At 35.2% G+C, this 20,134-nt stretch overlaps 1 protein-coding gene across 7 annotated transcripts in view; it reads right to left on the bottom strand.

The window, feature by feature from the left end:
- PHC3 (polyhomeotic homolog 3) overlaps positions 1–20,134 on the bottom strand; it is an 85,327-nt gene that overhangs the window by 28,595 nt on the left and 36,598 nt on the right. For 6 of the 7 annotated variants that reach the window (XR_011470332.1, XM_070406815.1, XM_070406818.1 and 3 more), the window contains 6 exons: positions 14,698–14,851; positions 9,588–9,838; positions 6,199–6,358; positions 5,107–5,221; positions 1,884–2,016; positions 1,561–1,792 (listed from right to left, as the gene is read on the bottom strand). Coding sequence is in view for 6 of the 7 variants with exons in the window: in XM_070406815.1 (XP_070262916.1) it covers positions 1,561–1,792; positions 1,884–2,016; positions 5,107–5,221; positions 6,199–6,358; positions 9,588–9,838; positions 14,698–14,851 (1,045 nt within the window). In the remaining variant the exon portion in view is untranslated. Of the gene's footprint in view, positions 1–1,560; positions 1,793–1,883; positions 2,017–5,106; positions 5,222–6,198; positions 6,359–9,587; positions 9,839–14,697; positions 14,852–20,134 lie in introns of those variants that run through there. The other variant, XM_070406821.1, reaches the window with a different exon arrangement.

Here is a 20,134-nt window from a genome sequence, read left to right as displayed (position 1 = left end):
CTTAGTGGTTGATCATCAACCTATGAACCAGGTGGTCACAGTTTGATTCCCAGTGTGGGGCATGCAGGGGGCAGCCAATCAATGATTCTCTCACATCACTGGTGCTTCTATCTCTCTCTCCCTCTTCCTTCCTCTCTGTAATCAATAAAAATATATTTTAAAAGAAAAAAGAATTCAATAAAATCTCATAGAGTTCTGAAAACAGAAATGGTAAAATGGCTGACAAATTTTTTTTTAAAGCAATAATACTGCTAAATATACTTTCTTCACTCTCACAGCACATTAGCTGTAAATTTACTTCTGAGACAGTGGCCTTCATAGAAAGATTAATTAGCAAAACTAGCTGGATTAATTTTTTTTAAAATATATTTTATTGATTTTTTTACAGAGAGGAAGGGAGAGGGATAGAGAGTTAGAAACATCGATGAGAGAGAAACATCGATCAGCCGCCTCCTGCACACCTCCTACTGGGGATGTGCCCGCAACCAAGGTACATGCCCTTGACCGGAATCGAACCTGGGACCCTTCAGTCCGCAGGCCGACGCTCTATCCACTGAGCCAAACCGGTTACGGCTGGATTAATTTTAATAAGCTTGCAGACAACTGCAAAGGGGATGTATTTTTCTGGAAAGCTTATATCAAGATAAATGGTATGATTCAGAATAAAACCAAAATGGACCACACATTTAACAATTTCCTTGTGTTCCATATTCATAAGGCCAAAGTGAATGATAAGATTTGTTGATTTAAAAAAATACATATATTGTCTTAACATATGTAACCAGTGTGTGGGTTTCATCATGAGCAACGGTGCAAATGTCTTTAGTAGCCAGCCCCTTGGAGAAAGTGGACTTTATGTTTATTGTCACCTTAAAGAAGAAAAGATAAAGAACATAAAGATTAAGCTGATGGAAAGAATTCAAAAATGAGAGAGCAGAAAAACATAAGAAAGTTATCCTATTCTATTGGGATAGAATATCATAACTGAATGTTAGCTGTCTACTTAATCAAATTTTGGAACTGTTCTTGATACCTACTTTTTGCAAGAATCAAAGAATGCAGCTTCCTTTAAAAGAAACCAAAATTTAATCATAGTCTAAAAGGTCTTGATTAGCTTTCAAAAATGTAAAAAAAATTATAGTCTCTCTTATTTAAAAAAAAAAAAAAGGTTAAATATTAAATTAGGAAATGAGGAAACCGAATAGAAAAGTAGAAGAGCAGAGGAAAGAAGTGTCTGACTCAATCTCTCTACTGACCCCTCGAAAGAAATCAGACTGAAGAGAAGAGAGCACCTTTAATACCTTCACCGGCTGAGGTGTCACAGCTGAAGCAGGACTAGTCAGTTTTTATCGACTTGAGGGTATGAGAAAATACCCAGTTGTGCTGAGGGAATAAGCAAGAGGAAACAGATCATATTTCAATAGCAAATGCTATTTAACTAATATATATACATAAGTACTTCTCGAACCCTTTCGTGCAATAGGTGCAGATGGATCTAACATCATTCCTGTGTGTGAATGCACAAAAAAAACATTAAGGCCAAAATGCTGAATTACATACCAGGCAAAGAATGAATGAAGGCCCAGACATCATCAACCGTCCATATGGAGGGCTCTGTTTGTGCAACTGGTAGCAAGTCACTGTTCTCAGGCATTTTCCTAATTCTCACTTCTCGCAGCTCACGCTCTCTTTCCCGCTCGCTCTGCCTGCGCAGACGTGTTGTCATAGCAGATGGCACAGGATCTTCATGAGAAGCCAAGTCTTCTTCTGCAGATGGATAAGTAATTGGAAGCTGGAAAATGTAGTACAAGTAAAATACAGCACTGCACTTTCCTTGCATTACTGAAAAGGGTATTGTACATTGAAGCAAGGTTTCTACAGACCTGCCTAAGGATATGTTCTCTTGCTGCCCCATCAGGGCCACTTGGACGACGGCCACGATGCCCAAGACTTTGATTATCAGGCTTACGATTCCAACGACTAAGTGCAAATTTTTTAGAACAGCTAACATTGTACCTAAGAAATTCAAGTAAGAAAAAATATTAAATGATATATAGGACACTCTATTTAGTAGTTAATTATGACTTTAAAGTAAATTTGTGAATCAGTAAGTGGCATATACTTCATTAAGAACTATAATACCTCAGAAAGTAAACCATAGTGTTCAATGGATTTACTTATGCTAACAGTCAAAAACTGACCTCTGTATATATCTGTATAATACATAGCTCTCAATCTAATACTGGACAGGTATTGATATTTCCTCCTAATAACAGCATGATAGTGGGAAGCTTTCTGTGAAATAGAGAGGGCAACTGATTTTTACAGCAGCAAAATAATTCAAAGTTCCAGGAGAAAAAGAAGTTAACTATTTAAATGTTCATCCAAACTGGTATTTTTCCAGGTAATAATATCTGAAAAGTGATTAATAAAAATTGCTTAATACAGTAGAGAAAGATAAAATCTCAAATGGCTAGTAAAAGATTTTTCAAATATATTACTGAATCAAAGAGTAAAAATGTAAAGGTGGGATTTCAAAATTATACAAGGAATTCATAGCTCTCACTCTTCAGGAAATTTTAAAATACAGAATTCTTTGAAATTGATAGACTATCTAATATTTTTGAATAGACCTTTATATGGCGTAATAGCAGCTTAAAATAGTTTTATGCCATTTATTGGGTTCCAAGGCCCTAGAACAGGGGACTGGGTACTTTTTCTATAAAGGGCCAGATAGTAAATGTCTTAGGCTTTGTGGGCCTTTCAAGTCTCTGTTACAACTAGTCAACTCTGCAATTATGACATACACAATAATAAATGAGCATGGCTGTGTTCCAATAAACCTTTATTTAGAAACACTAAAATTTAAATTTCCCATAATTTTCATGTGTCACAAAATATGATTCTTTTGATTTTTTTTTCAACTATCCCAAAATTTAAAAACCATCCTTAGCTCATGGATCATATAAATATAGGCTACAGGAATGACTCTGTCTGGGCACAGTTTGCCTACCCTATTCCTAGAAAGAAGAGTGAAAAGAAATAATCTAAGAAACAATTTCAGAAAAACTCAGAAAGGCTAAGAAAAATACATGCAGTTCCTCTTATTTTACACATATAAAACTGTCATTGTAATTTCATGTTTTCAAAACTCTTTTGCTCTAAGATTTTGCAGAAAAATGACAAGAATAAATCCCAATTAACTTTGCTATTGATAACTGTTCTAGGATCAATATATAGATGCCGAAATAAATTTTTCTCACGTATGTTTTCTCAAAATATCAGGAAGTAAAAGGAAGGAGCACTATGAGAATGAACAGGCTTTTTTCCCCCTAAAAATATAAAAAACAAAAAGGTGTCCTAATGGCCACCTCATTTTACCCTAAACAATTTAACAAGCTCCTGCTATGTTCATTATACGCTTCCATGGGCTCAGCTCTGTTGGTTTCTGATTTCCATTCTTATCAATTGACAAAACTTCTTTCCCCACTGACTAAAGATCAGAAAAGACAGACTAACTTTACACTTGCTATTTAGTCCCTAAATATTTAGATCTCCAAGACAGTCGTAAACAGCAGCAATTCCTCCCTGACCTAATTTATCCTCTCCCCTTTGCTCTCTCATCTGCATTTCCCTCTGTATAATAGGGATTCACCTAAAGGTATAATAATGTGACAACTCAGCAATAATCTCTTGGAGAAGAATAATGGTAGCATTAAAAGACTTGAAATGTTTCTTAAAAGTCAAGAAATTTAAAATATTCTGAAAAACAGTAGTCCTTCCCCTCAGAGTTTTCAATCATTTAGAACCATAGAGCCACTATTCTTTCCTGTGGTATACACAAACTGGAAAACTCCCATGTTAAACAGGAGTTACATAATTTTCTTAGGATTGTCAATAACATAAAAGGATATCTGAGTAACAGACTGACAACTAAGAAACCAATGAAGCCATTTTGGGAGGAAAATACTTCAATTACTTATTCAACAGTACAAAACTTATCCTAAGTTTTACTAAGTATATTTTAGTGGCACCACACTAAATAATACGTTCAAGCAAGAAATTCCCTAGATGTATAAAATTAAGATCCTAAACTCTCTTTCAAATAGAGAACAAATTTCAAATCAACCTGTACATACATTTCACCTTTCATGGTAAATACCAACATAAAGATTTATTACGTTGACTGTAAACAAAAAGTCAGCCAGATATTTCTCCAGCAGAGTGGGCTTATTCAAGAACAAGGAATTGCAACCCAGTATGAGTATATGCAACCGTGGTAAAATATGAAGAGTCAGACACTTCCCTTCTGCTCTTCTATTTTTCTATTCTATTTCCTCAATGAAGGAGAGGAAATTCTAATATATAGGGGAAATGTAAGTTAGAGTATTACAAAGTTTCTCTGTTGTGCCTTGTGATTATCATTGGTCATGAGAGCTCCCCCTTCTGGCCTCTCCACTTTAAATGAGATTCCTGTTAATGAATTTTTAGCACTATCAGAATCAGAGGTGGGTAGTTTTTTTTTTAATGTAAACTAAACTTGAGACTAAGATCAATGAAGATACTAAACATTTATTTTGTTATCAATGCTATTTACCTGTAATATTACTATTGCAAATACATATTTAGAAAAGAGATATTTTACTGGCAATATAACAAGTAGAGAACATGGATAGCTGTCCTATTTAGAAACCTAAAATTAATAGGATACATTAAAACAAAAGGAAACATTTTGAAACAAAGTAAATCCAGGTATTTTAATATTGATAAACAAAAATCAGGTGATAAAACAAAAACTGTTTTGATACCTTGAAGACTAGTAAGTCTATTCACAGGAGGGATTCTCCTAAGCATATATTCTTACCACCAGGAGATTGCTACTTAAATATTAGATTATGCTGAAAAACTAACTGTAAGTATTATGACTATATAACTCCCAAAGAGCAAAATTTAATAACTAACTACCAAAGTAGCTCCACATAATATCTATTTCATAGTATTCCTCTATATTGTAATATCTAGTTGAGACTACTGGTAAACTCTACAAGTTTTTTGGTTTTGTTACAGTGGTTGTTTTGTGCTTTAGGAAATTCAAAATAGAAATACCTTTTGGCACATGACATAGTGCAGAACCGTTTTGACCGCAGAAATTCATTAGCATATCCCATCTTACCACAGAATTCACACTTGAGCAACTCACTGTCCATTTCTTCTAATGTCTCTAAAAAAGAAGGAAACAAAAAAAAAAACCTCACAAAAATTTAATTGTGGCAAATTTTCATTTAGCCTCTATTTTGGTGGGATGCTGCTAGTTCAGACCTTCCAGGAAACTTAAAGGAATGAGTATCGATTTTTCTTTTCTTTCTTTCTTTTTTTTTTTATTTTTGAATTTTTCAATCCACAGCCACTTTGGCAGGGCAAAGCCTCCAAAACCAACCACCTCCATAAATTCCCTCCTTATCCTGCATAAAAATTTTGTGGCGTTTTCTCTATACATAGGCAATACATTTTAAAGGTTCATTTTGCTAAGTATGCAACACGTCTAAAACGTGCAAATAACTTTAGTAAGCACTGTAAGAGAAATGAAGATGAGTAAGACAAAGCCACTACTCTGCAGGAGGAACACTTTCAAAAAGTACCTTGTGGGATATGAATTTTAGTACATTGTGCCATGGAGATATATAGCATATCCTCCGGTAAAGATTATAAAAAATTTTCAAAAATGAATGAATTAATTTCAGATGAATATGCTAATATATTGAGGATAATTACTCAGACATCAAACATCAAAATAAGGAAAGCCTAAAGCCAAACAACTCAGAAGCTCTAAATATTTAAGCAAACGCAATGAAATAGTCATTATTTAAGTTAACTTGGGAACAAAACAAAACAGAAAGTTGGTTGTTTTGATGCTAAAATTTTGAATTACTTTCATGTATAATGGAATTTTTCCCACCCACATTCTTTCAAAAGTCAAATTAACTGATAGTATGTAAATTAACCAGTCTTATTATTTTTATTAATTGGCCATTAAGAGTCTGGTTACCTTTCCCATTATTCTAATCAAATAATGTATTACTTGAGAATAAAAGTAAATACTTCCAAGTAAAAATCCATGTGTGGAATAAAAATCCATGTTCTGTTTCAAGCAGTAAAAGTCAAAGTGAATTAAGGGTATCTTAAGTAAAATCCACAGACCTTCAGCAATCATGTCTTCCAACTCTGTGTCAGATGAATTATCTGCATGCTTTGTATTATTCTGTAGCTCTGGCTGAACACACACAGAATTTATCACCTGATTATCCAAGAGAGGTCTTTTTTTCACAGGCTGTTCTATTAGCAAAGATGAACGACTCACCTTTAAAAAGAGAGAGAATAAAATGAAATAATCTTTTTAAAGACTTTCAGAAATAAGTTGGTTAAAAAAACTCTTGAAGCCCAGCTGGTGTGGCTCAGGAGGTCAGGTTCAATTCCTGGTCAGGGCATATGCCCGGGTTGTGGGCTCAATCCCCAGTGGGGTTGTGCAGGAGGCAGCCAATCAATGATTCTTTCTCATCATTGATGTTTCTATCTCTCTCCCTCTCTGAAATCAATTTAAAAAAACTCTTGAAAAAGTGGTATCAGTGATCATCTGCTTATCCAATTGATCTGATACAGTCATTCAGTGCTTTTTCCTTGAGAAAAGTGTAGGCTATATGGACATAAACATTATAGTTCAGGTCGTCAGCAATATGGATGCTTCAAAGTCTCTGTCAAATGGAACTTAGCATCCTAGTTTAGGCAAATAGTTAAGAAAAAGTCTTTTCTTTAAAAAATCAGTAATACGTTTTTATTTGCCAGTTTCTTTAATTTTTTTTCTGTAACAACTTTTAAGATTTTTCATGTATAAAGCTTTTTATTTGTAGGGTTATCTCCTCAGGATAGATCATTTTTATGTGTATTATACAGATACAGTAATGGTAAAAAATGGGCAGAGCACATGAAGACATTTCTCTAAAGATGACATACAGATGGCTAAGAGACAAATGAAAATATGGTCAATATCATTAATCATCAGGGAAATGCAAATTAAAACCACAATGAGACTTAGTGTGATGAACACACTGTAAGGTATATAAATGTCAAATCACTATATTATATACCTGAAACTAATATAATAGTGCTAATACAATATTGTAAACCAATTACACTTAAAATAGAGATAAGGGAACTACTGTTCAGTGTTTAGGTGATTTCTTTACAAAAGAAAGAACGACGAGAACTCGTCTCCTGATTCTTAATTCAGCAATCAAATCTATAATCATGAAAACAAATGGAAAAATCCACAAACATTAAAATTAACAAAAAATTCACGTACGATCAGTATACTTAGGTCATGAATAATACTTATTTTAGAACTATTTTCAGCAAAAACGGTCCAGATCAAAAATAATTACTGATTTGCTAGTGAACCCTGAGCTAATCTGAAAAACAGAACCTCTTATTCTATTTAAGAATGCGGGTTAATTCTCCAATGTCTGCCCCACTTGGTTAAAAATAACTTATTAGAAGTTTCTATATTTAACTTTAGAAAATAGTCATCCATATACTTTTAAACTGTGTTCATTTCAGTTAGTATATTTAATATGCCTCAAGTAAAATTTATAAAAATTATTGCTGTAAAAAACTATAATATTCAGTGCTGCTAAGGTTATACACTTATGGTGTGTTAATAAATTTAAATAATATTTCCAGAAAATAATTTAGTAATATATATATAGAATCTTACAAATATATATGTAAATATAAATACATGCCAGTACTTCTAAGGAATTTATGCTAAAGAAATTATTTAAAATGTGGATAATTTATATACAAAGATATTCCTTTCAGACTATTTGAATAGTGAAAACATGGAAACTTAAATGTCCAACAATAATGAAAGGATTACATAAATTTTGGTTGTATATAAAGCAGAATATAATGTAACCTTTCAAAATGTTTCCAAAGTACTATTAATATTATGAGAAAACTAGAGGCCCAATGCATGAAATTCGTGCAAGGGCCTTGGCCCCCGCCGCCACGGCAGCCACCTCTGCCTCGGCCCCCGCCCACCGCAGCTTTGTCCAGAAGGAAGTCTGGTCTAATTAGCATATTACTTTTATTATTATAGATAAGAGCTCAAGATATACTAAGTGAAAGAAGCAAAACTATCTACACTAATAAGACAGATGTAAATTGACCATACCTTTGCGACACCCACCAGCCAATCAGGAGTGAGTATGCAAATTAACCCAACAAAGATGGTGGGTTAATTTGCATGCACAGGTGCCAAGTGCTCTGGGCAGCATGGGAAGGTGGAAAGGCAGCTCCGGGCTGGAACGAAGGCAGAAAGGTGGCTCCAGCCAGAGCAAAGGTAGTGCCAGCAGCCAGGGGAAAGAAGGCCTATTCTTGCACAAATCTTCGTGCACTGGGCCTCTAGTATATATAATAATCATTTTGATCATATGAAAAAAATATATATAAATGTACACAATGTGGTATTAGTGGGGATTTTTCTGTACTTTTCCTAAATTTCCCTTTTTTTGTAGTGTAAAGTTGTAACTGTCACTAGTAATACTGATAAATAGCTATGTCTATTAAGTGCCAGTACTACACAGAACAATTTATGTATATTTAATCCTTACAACAACTCTAAGAGCAAAGTATCATCTCCATTTGCCGGATGAACAATATGAAGATCAAAAAAGACTGTGTAACTTTGTACAGTCAGTATGCTGCAGAGCCAGGATCCAAACACTGAGGAATAGAGAGAAATGACTGTTCCTCTACTCACTAAATCAGGATTCTTATAGAAGATCCATGTTTAATAGACCCTTAGTAAACTGAAAACAAAGCAACTAATGAGGCAACCAACTATTGTAATGCTACCCATGAATCTTAAAAATTAGATGATTCAAAGACATTCAAAATAAACTATTTTGTTTTATTTTGGCTACTCATTTTTTAATTTATTTTCTAAGGAAAAATGTTCACCTCTAGAGACTAACATATAAGGGATATATAACTAGTCTCAAATTACAAGACTTTTAGTGATACTTCGAGGTGAGCATTTTAAAGCATTTAAAAAATCTGATTGAAGGCTGAGATTTAAGAATAATGAGAATATATATTTGCTAATTATAAACCATCCACTGGGTAATTTCAGAAGGATTAGATCATTGGGAAGTTATTATTTTCTGTTCACCAAGTATCACATTATATAAGAAACACAATTTTTAAAAAGTACACTTTAGGTATCATTTCAGTCCCCTTAAGAAGAAAAAATAGGAAAATTTATTTTATTGGAATAAACTTCCAACTATCTTTCTCTAAAAATTATAAAATTGACATATTTATATTCTTAGTTTATACATCTACATAGCTAGCATAAAATTCTAGAAGTATATTTACAGTATATACACGATATATATAGAAAGATAAATTCTAGCTAAAAGAGTGTCTTTTTTGAAATAAAATTACAAGCTTTTCATTAGAGAAAAATAGACTAAATTTTAAAATATTATTACACGAATTATTTTAAAAATACAATCTTGCTTGTTACTTACAGGAAATGGCTCCAATCCCTCTTGAATTACAAAGCCTTCAATAACATGGGTCAAGATCTGTGGTTTAACAATGGCCTGTGGAGGTTTGTTTTCTATATTGGGAATGCTATTGGGCATAGATGTAATATTATTCCTTGTGGTAGCAGCTGGAAGTAAGAGTGGAGGAGGAGGAACAGAAACATGTGAAGGATCTGAAGGAGATTTAATTACTGAAGCGCTGACTGATGCCACAGCAGGTAATTCCACTTCCTCTGGAAAAAAAAATAAATAAATAAAATAAAATAAAATTATATATATATATATATATATATATATATATATATATATGTTAATGTTTAGCATTTTGCCCAGGCAAATATGAAAGATAATTTAAAAATAATCACGAATAACAATAATAGCTAATATCTGGTGCCTAAAAAACCATTCTAACAACTTTATTTATTTATACATTAAATATATTTTTATTGATTTCAGTGAGGAAGGGAGAGGGAGAGAGAGAAACATCAATAATGACAAAGAATCATTTATCAGCTGCTTCCTTCATGCCCCCTACTGGGGACTGAACCTGCAACCTGGGCATGTACCCTCACCAAGAACAGAACTGAACTGTGACCTCCTGGTTCATGGGTCAATGCTTAACCACTGAGCAACACTGGCTGGGCTAAAAACTTTATGTTTATTACTTCATTTAATCTCCACAATAACCTTATGAGATAGAAACTACTATGATCCCCATTTTACAGAAGAAGGGGGTAACTTGCTCATGGTTATCATTCCAACCATGGTTGAAAAAAAAACTGTCCCAAATTAAGAATAATTACTGAAATTGTTGCTTTTTCAAAAAAATTTTAAGCTGCATAGATATTGAATTTTCTATGTTACTATTTATATATTCCAAATGATATAAGGGAATAAAAGCACTTTGAAAGTATGCTTAAATAAAAATGGATCATGAAATCCATAGAATAAATAAAGATTTTAGTGAACTACACAGGTTACATCACCTTTATTTCAAACAGTAAGGCTAACTCAAATCCATGCACAAATGTTCTCTTTTATTGTGTGTGTTTTATCATCAGAGGCAACATTTATGTCAATTTGAGGAATACTGTACTACCAGGCAATTGCAAAATGTTGGCCTGGGTCACTGTGATTCCTCCCTTTCAAACACTTGAAGACCACAATAAGATAGTCCCACCAGCCTGTGATGGAGACTCTACCTACCCATCCATTCGATAGCACTGAAAATTACTGCCTGTGTGAAAGTGGAAAGATAGAACTAGCTGATAGTAAGGAATATCAGTGAATACAGATATCTGAGTATAATTAAAAAGAGCCGAGAGAATCGAAGATGGCGGCATAGGTAAACACCGGAGACTGCCGCCGTGGACAACCACTTCAAAAATACAACTAAAAGTCGGAGCGGACATCAACCAGAACCACGGGAAGGCTGGCTGAGGAGAGTCTCTTCAACTAGAAGCAAAAACAACAGCATTCCGACGCTCAGCGGAGGCGCAGTGTGGAAAATTTAAAGGTACGGCGGTGCGGTGGTGAGGGTGCGCGCGCAAAGCGGGCTGGCGGCTGAGGGCGCGATTGTCGTTTTCAATCAGGAGCGAGTCTCAGACTCTGGGCTACAGATCCGGGCGAGTCTCTAGGGACCCAGACTCAAACGGGAGAAGCGGGATTGTCTGGCTACGGCCCCTCCGAGGTTTGCAGCGATTGCTGGGACAGAGAGGCAGAGCCCCTGGGGACGGACTGAGAGCGGCCATAGCTGCTCCCTCCTCCCCGCCCTGTTGAGCCCGCCCCGCCCAAACCCTGCGCACAGCCATTTGCCAATCGCCTCAGGCAAGGGCTGGACTAGCGCCTCCCCTGAGGACTGAAGTTTTCCCACAGCTGATTTCCACCGCCAGTCGGCCTGGTGGTCAAATCCCTCTAGTGTTAACTACAACAATTAAGGCTTGGCTAGAACAAGACTGCGCACAGAGACCACAAGGGGGTGCACCAAGAAAGCATAAAAGATGCGGAGACAAAAAAACATGACAGAAATGGAGGATATGGAGCTAAGAATCGCAATTTTGAGGGCTTGCCATAAATTTGTGCAGAGCCTCATGAAAACTAATGAGACCCTCGATGCTACGATAAAGAAATTAGAAAGTAAGCATACACGGACTGAAATAAAGAATATTATACCCAATAGCAGACCAGAGGAGCACAAGAATCAAACCAAAGATTCGACAAAAAACACCCAATTGGAAAAGCATAATGAAAAAAGAATCCGAAAGTGTGAAGATAGTGTAAGGAGCCTCTGGGACAGCTTTAAGCGGACTAATATCAGAGTCACTGGAGTGCCAGAAGATGAGAGACAGCAAGATATTGAAAACCTATTTCAAGAAATAATGGCAGAAAACTTCCCCCACCTGGAGAAAGAAATGGACTTACAGGTCCAAGAAGCGCAGAGAACCCCAAACAAAAGGAATCCAAAGAGGACCACACCAAGACACATCATCATTAAAATGCCAAGAGCAAAAGACAAAGAGAAAATCTTAAAAGCAGCAAGAGAAAGAGGCTCAATTACCTACAAGGGAATACCCATATGACTGTCAGCTGATTTCTCAACAGAAACTTTGCAGGCCAGAAGGGAATGGCAAGAAATATTCAAAGTGCTGAATACCAAGAACCTACAACCAAGATTACTTTATCCAGCAAAGCTATCATTCAGAATTGAAGGTCAGATAAAGAGCTTCACAGATAAGGAAAAGCTAAAGGAGTTCATCACCGCCAAACCAGTATTATATGAAATGCTGAAAGGTATCCTTTAAGAAGAGGAAGAAGAAGAAAAAGGTAAAGATACAAATTATGAACAACAAACATGCATCTATCAACAAGTGAATCTAAGAATCAAGTGAATAAATAACCTGATGTACAGAATGAACTGGTGACTATAATGAATCAGGGACATAGAAAGGGAATGGACTGACTATTCTTGGGGGAAAAAGGGGTGTGGGAGATGCGGGAAGTGACTGGACAAAAATCATGCACCTATGGATGAACTCAGTGGATGGGGAGTGAGGGTGGAGGGTGGGGTGGGAGCTGGAAGGAGGGGAGTTATGGGGGGAAAAAGAGGAACAAATGTAATAATCTGAACAATAAAGATTTAAAAAAAAAAAAAAAAAAAGAGCCGAGATTTATGAAAAATGAATTCTAGATGGAAACAAGTCCCTCTATTTTTCAGGTTAGTTTATTCCATGATTTGATGAGAGCTATTATAAATATCAGCCTTGCTTGCTTTTCTCCCTCATATACTACAAAAGAATAAGTATGAAGTAAATTATAGGAAGATTCAAAAGTCTATAATGTATTTAGACAATATAGCCAGAGGGATAGGCTTAACAGGATCTCAGACTATATCCCTTGCCTAATATGTGAAGATATACTTGTGTTCCAATATTTAAAAAATTTTACAATTTCCTTTGAGTACCATTAGTGATACTTTTCAGGTAATCCAATTACAGTCACAAAGCAAGGTAATTATCCAATTACTATAAATATCTTTCTGCCTTTAAACCAAAATTCCAGAAAATCTGCAGTAACATAAATTCATTTTCAGTGTACAGAAAATACAAAACAGTTAGATTTTCTTAAATCTATCTTTTGAAGTATTGTTTTGAATACACAAAGGCAATAATATTAAACTGTCTTAAATATTTATATAATTTTACTGACTAAATGTTTTCTATTTTTAAGAAGAGAGAAAAATTGGAACAAAACCGATTTTCCCCTTTCTAAACTTTCCAGAGATTCACTTCTGTAGTAAGAAAATAAAAGCTGGAGAGAACAGAAGGGTTAGAAATGTGGCATTAAAAAAAGAGAGAGGGCAAGTGTTACTGCGGGAGCAAAGTCAGTGCCCCATTACAATTCATTTCAGGTTCTTCTTACCTGAAATGATCATGAAGACCAAGAGATAATCAAGAGAACAGAATACCTACAATGAAGCCTGAACCAACATTCGTATTACCTGGGTCAGAGGTCAATAAACTTTCTATAAAGGACAATATGGATTTTGCAATTACTCATCTTTGCTGCAGTAACACAATAGTAGCTATAGGTAATATTTGAACAAATGAATGTGGCTGTATTGAAGAGAACTGTATTAAAGAACAATGAAATTTATATTTCACATAACATGAAATATTATTCTTCTTTTGATTTTTTTCAACCATTTTAAAAAAACGCCCTAACACAGAATGTATCTTTTTTAGGCTCTAGACCAGGGGTGGGCAAACTTTTTGACTCGAGGGCCACAATGGGTTCTTAAACTGGACCGGAGGGCCGGAACAAAAGCATGGATGGAGTGTTTGTGTGAACTAATATAAATTCAAAGTAAACATCATTACATAAAAGGGTACGGTCTTTTTTTTTTTTTTAGTTTTATTCATTTCAAACGGGCCGAATCCGGCCTGCGGGCCGTAGTTTGCCCACGGCTGCTCTAGACACTGGGCAACAGATCATACTAATGTTTTAGTAAAATATCTAGGATTCATAGTCACTTTGATATTGTGAAGAGGAGCATACATAAGATTTACTTTAACTTAAAATTAGTAGTGACATAGTGAATAAGAATTTGAATGCTTAAGCTCAATAATTTTTTAATCCATCTCTACTAAGAATTAGTGAGGCTCAATTTAAGTACCATATGGAAAAGAACACTTTTAAAAGATTTATTCAGTTTAGATCACAAGCAATTATGAGGAATGCCAGATACGATTTAGAATGCTTTGTGATTTACGGAAAGTATAATTTAAATCTTTTGATAGAACCTTGATTTATTCCAATTTTTAAGATAGAAATAGCTTCACATATGAATCTAAATGATCATATGAAACACATCTGTACAAACCAGTAAAAATTAAGAAGCTATGATGTGTTTTTCATTTGAGTGGTTCCTTATCAGTTGTTTTAATTGTTCCTCTTTAAAAAAAACCCCACTTAATTATTATGTTTTACTGTAATTACATAAATTAGTTTAATACCATCTGTAGTGAAAAAAACAACAACTTTCCCATTACTAACAAACTAATAGAAAATCCCCCCAATTGAGATATGTCCTTACCTAACAAAGGATGGTCAGAAGTCAAATCTTCCCCTCTCCCCACAGTTATAGCTGCTGGAGACAATGTGGGTGGTGGTGGGGTTCTGTCCATGCGAACACATTCATCTGACTCTTCTGGCATTTCCTCTTCACACATATCTTCCACTTGATAAACCTGCAACAACAAACCACATTGCCTTAAAAGGTTGCTAAAAATACTTTTAATAAGGTGTTCCTAATTTAATTTTAACAAAATAAATTCCAAGTATTTTGAATTTAAAAACAAGTAAAATGACTATCAGCTTGAAAAGAAAACTTTAAAAATAAAGTTTTGGAAATGCTTGGCTAAATATTTTGTAAATATATCACTAAAAGCAAGTTGTGAATCAGTATCTATGTTACAAATGAATAAGGTTTCCAAAAAGGTAACAGGCAAGTCAGGACATATTTTTAATTTTGAGAATTAAAAGAAATGTTTTGATTTTCTATAGTCTACTTTGGTAATTACTATTGTTTCTGTTAACTTCTAATTGTGATAAATCAAAATAAATACTATTTTTCACAAGCATACTAAGTAAGTCTCCAAATGACACAAAATATAACAGGAAGTGTATTACCAAAGGACTACATCTCAGGCTCTTTACTATATTTATGTCAAAGATTAAATTATGAAAATATCTGAGTACCCACAAAAAGGTACACATGCAATTACATCTGTCTTTAATCTTCTGATCTACGCAAGCTTCTAATGATTTTTTTATAAACAAACTAGAGGCCCTGTGCACGAATTCATGCACCAGTTGGGGGGTCCCTTGGGCTGGCCTGTGGGATCGGGCCAAAACCGACTCCCGACATCCCCTCAGGGGTCCCAGATTGCGAGAGGGTGCAGGCCAGGCCGAGGGACACCACTGGTGCACAATGAGGGCCAGAGAGGAATGCGGGAGATTGGCCAGCTGGGGAGGGACCCCTCGTCTCAGTCACAATCGGCTGGATCCCAGCAGCAAGCTCACCTACCAGTTGGAGCTTCTGCCCCCTGGTGGTCATAGCATGTCATGGCGACTGGTCAACCAGTCGACTGTCTGCCCCCTGGTCATCAGTGCACGTCATAGTGAGCAACTGAGTGACCTTAGAATATCATTAGCATATTACGCTTTGATTGGTTGAATGGCTGACTGGACACTTAGCATATTAGGCTTTTATTATATAGGATATCAGGTAAACAAAAAAATATCTGTTCTGAAATAACATACACACATATACCATACTAACCCATTTGGGACATTAATTTTGGTTATTTAATATTATTCTATAATTACAGAGGAAAGTTATTTTTTTATTATTTTTTTTTTATTGATTTCAGAGAGGAAGGGAGAGGGAGAGATAGAAACATCAATGATGAGAGAGAATCATTGATCGGCTGCTTCCTGCACACCCCCTAGTGGGGATCGAGTCCGCAACCCAGGCATGTGCCCTTGACTGGAATCGAACCTGTGACCCTTCAGTCCGCAGGCTGATGCTCTATCCACTAAGCCAAACCAGCTAGAGCCAGAGGAAAGTTTTTAGGTTGTTAACTTCCTTGTTATTCAATGGTAAAGATTATATTTAAACACAGATTCAAAAGCACTCAGAGAAGGAACCATATAACAAAATATATCTTATTAATTTCAATAACTTTAATACTGAATTTTCAAAGTCCACTTCTAGAGATTGACACAGGTGCTTTAATTTGTCAGCATTATTTATTTAACCATGGTAAAAGACTGTAGGTTTTTTTTAAAAAAGCCACAAAGCAGTTCATCTCCCCCCCTTTTTTTTTAAATATATTTTATTGATTTTTTTTACAGAGAGGAAGGGAGAGGAATAGAGAGTTAGAAACATCGATGAGAGAGAAACATCGATCAGCTGCCTCCTGCACACCCCCTTCTGGGGATGTGCCCCCAACCAAGGTACATGCACTTGACCGGAATCGAACCTGGGACCCTTGAGTCCGCAGGCTGATGCTCTATCCACTGAGCCAAACCGGTTAGGGCTCATCTCCCTTTTTTATGTATAAAGCTTATTACTTACGTTTACAGAGGTTGTGAGTTTTTAAGATTATTTACCCAAACTGATTAAAAATTCTAATAAATGTTAAAACAAAACCTTTCAACATTAACAAAAAAAATTTAAGTGATATCTAATATTGTACTATTTTTAATCAAACTATCGATAAAGTTTGATTTTAAGTACATAAAATTAAATGTAAAAATGATCAAAATTTCTGAAACCAGAATAAGCCAGATATCATAAAAAAGGACTATAAAGTTTCATCCACAAAGGCATATTTAACAACAGATATAGTTTTCTGTGTTTTTTTTTTAAACTAACTTTCCAAGACTCTACTAAGAAATCTTTTGCCTTAAATTTTTAAAAGTCCTATTGTTACTAATAAATTTATATCAAATATTATATCCAGGACTGTGATCTGAATCAGCTCTAAGTAGGCAACATTTTTCAAGTATTTGCTCACAACTCTGCAAACAGAAACCTGTTTCACCAACAGATACCTTGCCTCATGTCTGGACCCTCAGAAGTGAAAGTAGTTGTTCAGTATAGTACAGTGTGCAATAATGATAGCTGCTAATATCTGTACATGATACATTTTTTTAATGATAGTAATATCCAATACAGGGGAAGTCATCCAAAAAAAAAGTCCTGGGATGAAAGGAAAGAAAACAACAAAACCATCTAGTGAGGGGTATCTGTTGCAGTAGTGATTACCTTAATTTGGTGGAGTGGGAATGTTGATTCAGAAATAATTAGACAAGTATCAATTTATCTACCAGTTCAATTTTATCTGTGTAGCATTCCTTTCTTAGCTATTACTTTTCCTCCAAAGGTCATTATCTTTTTTTTAAATGCTAAACTCTCTTTAATATTAATGCTATCACAAGTTTTTCAAACACCTACTACAATACCTTTTAAGGAATCAAAGTTTGATCATGCATATAACTCTGATTTTTAAAAAGTGAGAGTTGTAAAGGATAAAAAGAGGCATACCACAAATAGCATTTTCTGAAATAATCCATCAAAGAATACTATAAAATACTTTTTCATACCTTATATGTCAGCCTAAATATGTATTCTTCCAAATTGCCCATGTAAAGGCAAAATAAGTTAATGAATAAGAGAAGTAGATAAAAACACACCTGTCAGACATCTGGCACGATCAGCATAAAAAAATACATAAAGGCAATAACTAAAATATTGAATAAAGCAAAGAAGTAGAGGTTTTGCTGATAAGATCATTAGGAAACTGCACATCATAATTTCTGTTTAGCTCATAACTATTCTAAAACTAGCAATGCCTGCCAAACTTACCTCAATAAAGTGCATTAGTGCCATCTGTCTCCCTTTCCTAACGAAACTATGGACTATTGATTAGCTCTAAATTGTCTACTCTCACCACATGAAAAAACTTTACAAATATATCTCTTTTAAAAAAATACTGACTTGACTGGCCAGCGTAGCTCAGTGGTTGAGCGTCGACCTATGAACCAGGAGGTCAGGGTTTGATTCCCGGTCAGGGCAAATGCCTGGGTTGCGGGCTCAATTCCATGTGTGAGGCATGCAGGAGGCAGCCAGCCGGTCAATAATTCTCTCTTATCACTGATGTTTCTATCTCTCCCTCTCTCTTCCTCTCTGAAATCAATAAAAATATATTTTTAAAAAATTACTGACTTTACTTTGATAATTCACACTTTCAAATTTGAAATCTTTTAAGAAGTAAATATATCTCTTGTACCTTTAAGTATTTGAAACAATCGGGAAATTATGAAGACAGGTGTAATTCGTGAAGAAATATTTGAGGAAAAAAAATATTTGATCAAAGATAATAAATGAAAGATACAGCAATTTAATAAATAGGCTATGGTACTCACAGAAAAGTGTATGAAAGATAATATGGAAATATCAATAGTATGAGCACACCAGTGACAGCAGAGAAAGTTATCATTTTCACACACACACAGACACACACACACACACACACACCCTTCCAAAAATGAGATAACATAAATTTAAAACAAAGTTTTTAAAAAGAAACCAGGAAATAACAAATTAAGAACGTAAATATTTTTAGCTTTAAGTGTTATGTTTTTCATATTTCTATCCCAAATATATTCCTCCAAAGTTTACCCTAACAAAAACAATTAGAAAAGTGTAAAGCATATAAGGAAATTTTATTTTCTACTTGTTAAAAACAAATTCACTGAACTATAAAGTAAAAATATAAATTTAAATTAAATTTGATTTCTTTGAAGATACTACACACTTCGAAACCTGTGTACAATATCCATTGTAAACTCTCCAAAACTCCATTAAAAGAAAATATAGACATGATCACTGAATGGCAAGCTTATTTCTAGATGCCCATTGTTGTTTTTGTCAAGTTCTATCTATATATATGAAAGCCTAAGCAACCGAACAACCAAATGACTGGTTGACCAGTCATTATGACGTGCACTAACCACGAGGGGGCAGACACTCAATGCAGGAGCTGCCCCCTGGTGATCAGTGTGCTCCCACAGCGGAAGTGCCGCTCAGCTGACTGACGGGTGCCAGACACTGGGCTCATGGCTGGCAAGTGCAGCTGCAGTGGCACAAGCCTCTCCCACCTCCATGGCAACACGCTACCAAGTGGCAGTGGTGGCAGGTGCAGCAGGGGTGGGATGAGCAGGTGCAGTGCCCGGCCCCACTACTACATCCCGGGGGGGGGTGTGGGGGGGGTGTCAGACTGCTGGTTTCGGTCCGACCCCCGCCTGCAGGGATGGGACCGAAACCAGCAGTCCAACATCCCCTGAGGGGTCCCAGATTGCAAGAGGGAGCAGGCCAGGCTGAGGGACCCCACCAGTGCACGAATTTGTGCACCAGGCCTCTAGTTTTTAATAAAAGTGAACAGGAAATGGAATTCAATCTCTTTATGCCTAGTACGTCAGTCTTAATGACAATAAAGAATCTATAAATTAGCATCCTGAGGACCAAAATGTTTCCCATTAAGGAACAGACTTTGACACTCCCTTCCTTTCTGAGCAAATGGTTATAAGTCTTTAAGTGATAAAGTCCCTTCAGTGAGGTCTTTATGTAAAGATATAAATCTCCTTTTGGGAATACTGTATTTTTCAGTTACAAATTAATTATGAATTTAATCATTCTGCCTAAAAATTTTAAGACCATATTCAATTTTTACTGTAAATTATTTTATAAATATAAAAAATCCTTTAGAAAATTTTTAAAGAAAAACACTTTTCAAGACAATTTTCCTTTCTAGACAACATGTACCATTTTTAGAGGTTTAGTCTGATAAAATCACCAAATCTCAATTACTCAAAATTTTTACTCCTCCCAATGGATTTTTTTCATCCTCAGTATTCAATTCATCCACTGAGATTTTTTTAGGGTTTTAAATGAGAAATATTTT

The sequence above is a fragment of the Myotis yumanensis genome, unplaced genomic scaffold (assembly GCF_028538775.1).
Source record: "Myotis yumanensis isolate MYYU_CA2020_CCGP unplaced genomic scaffold, mMyoYum1.0.hap1 SCAF_2, whole genome shotgun sequence".
In the NCBI taxonomy this organism is placed as follows: domain Eukaryota; kingdom Metazoa; phylum Chordata; class Mammalia; order Chiroptera; family Vespertilionidae; genus Myotis; species Myotis yumanensis.
Note: the sequence above shows the minus strand (reverse complement) of the source record. Positions and strands in the feature narration are given on the sequence as shown.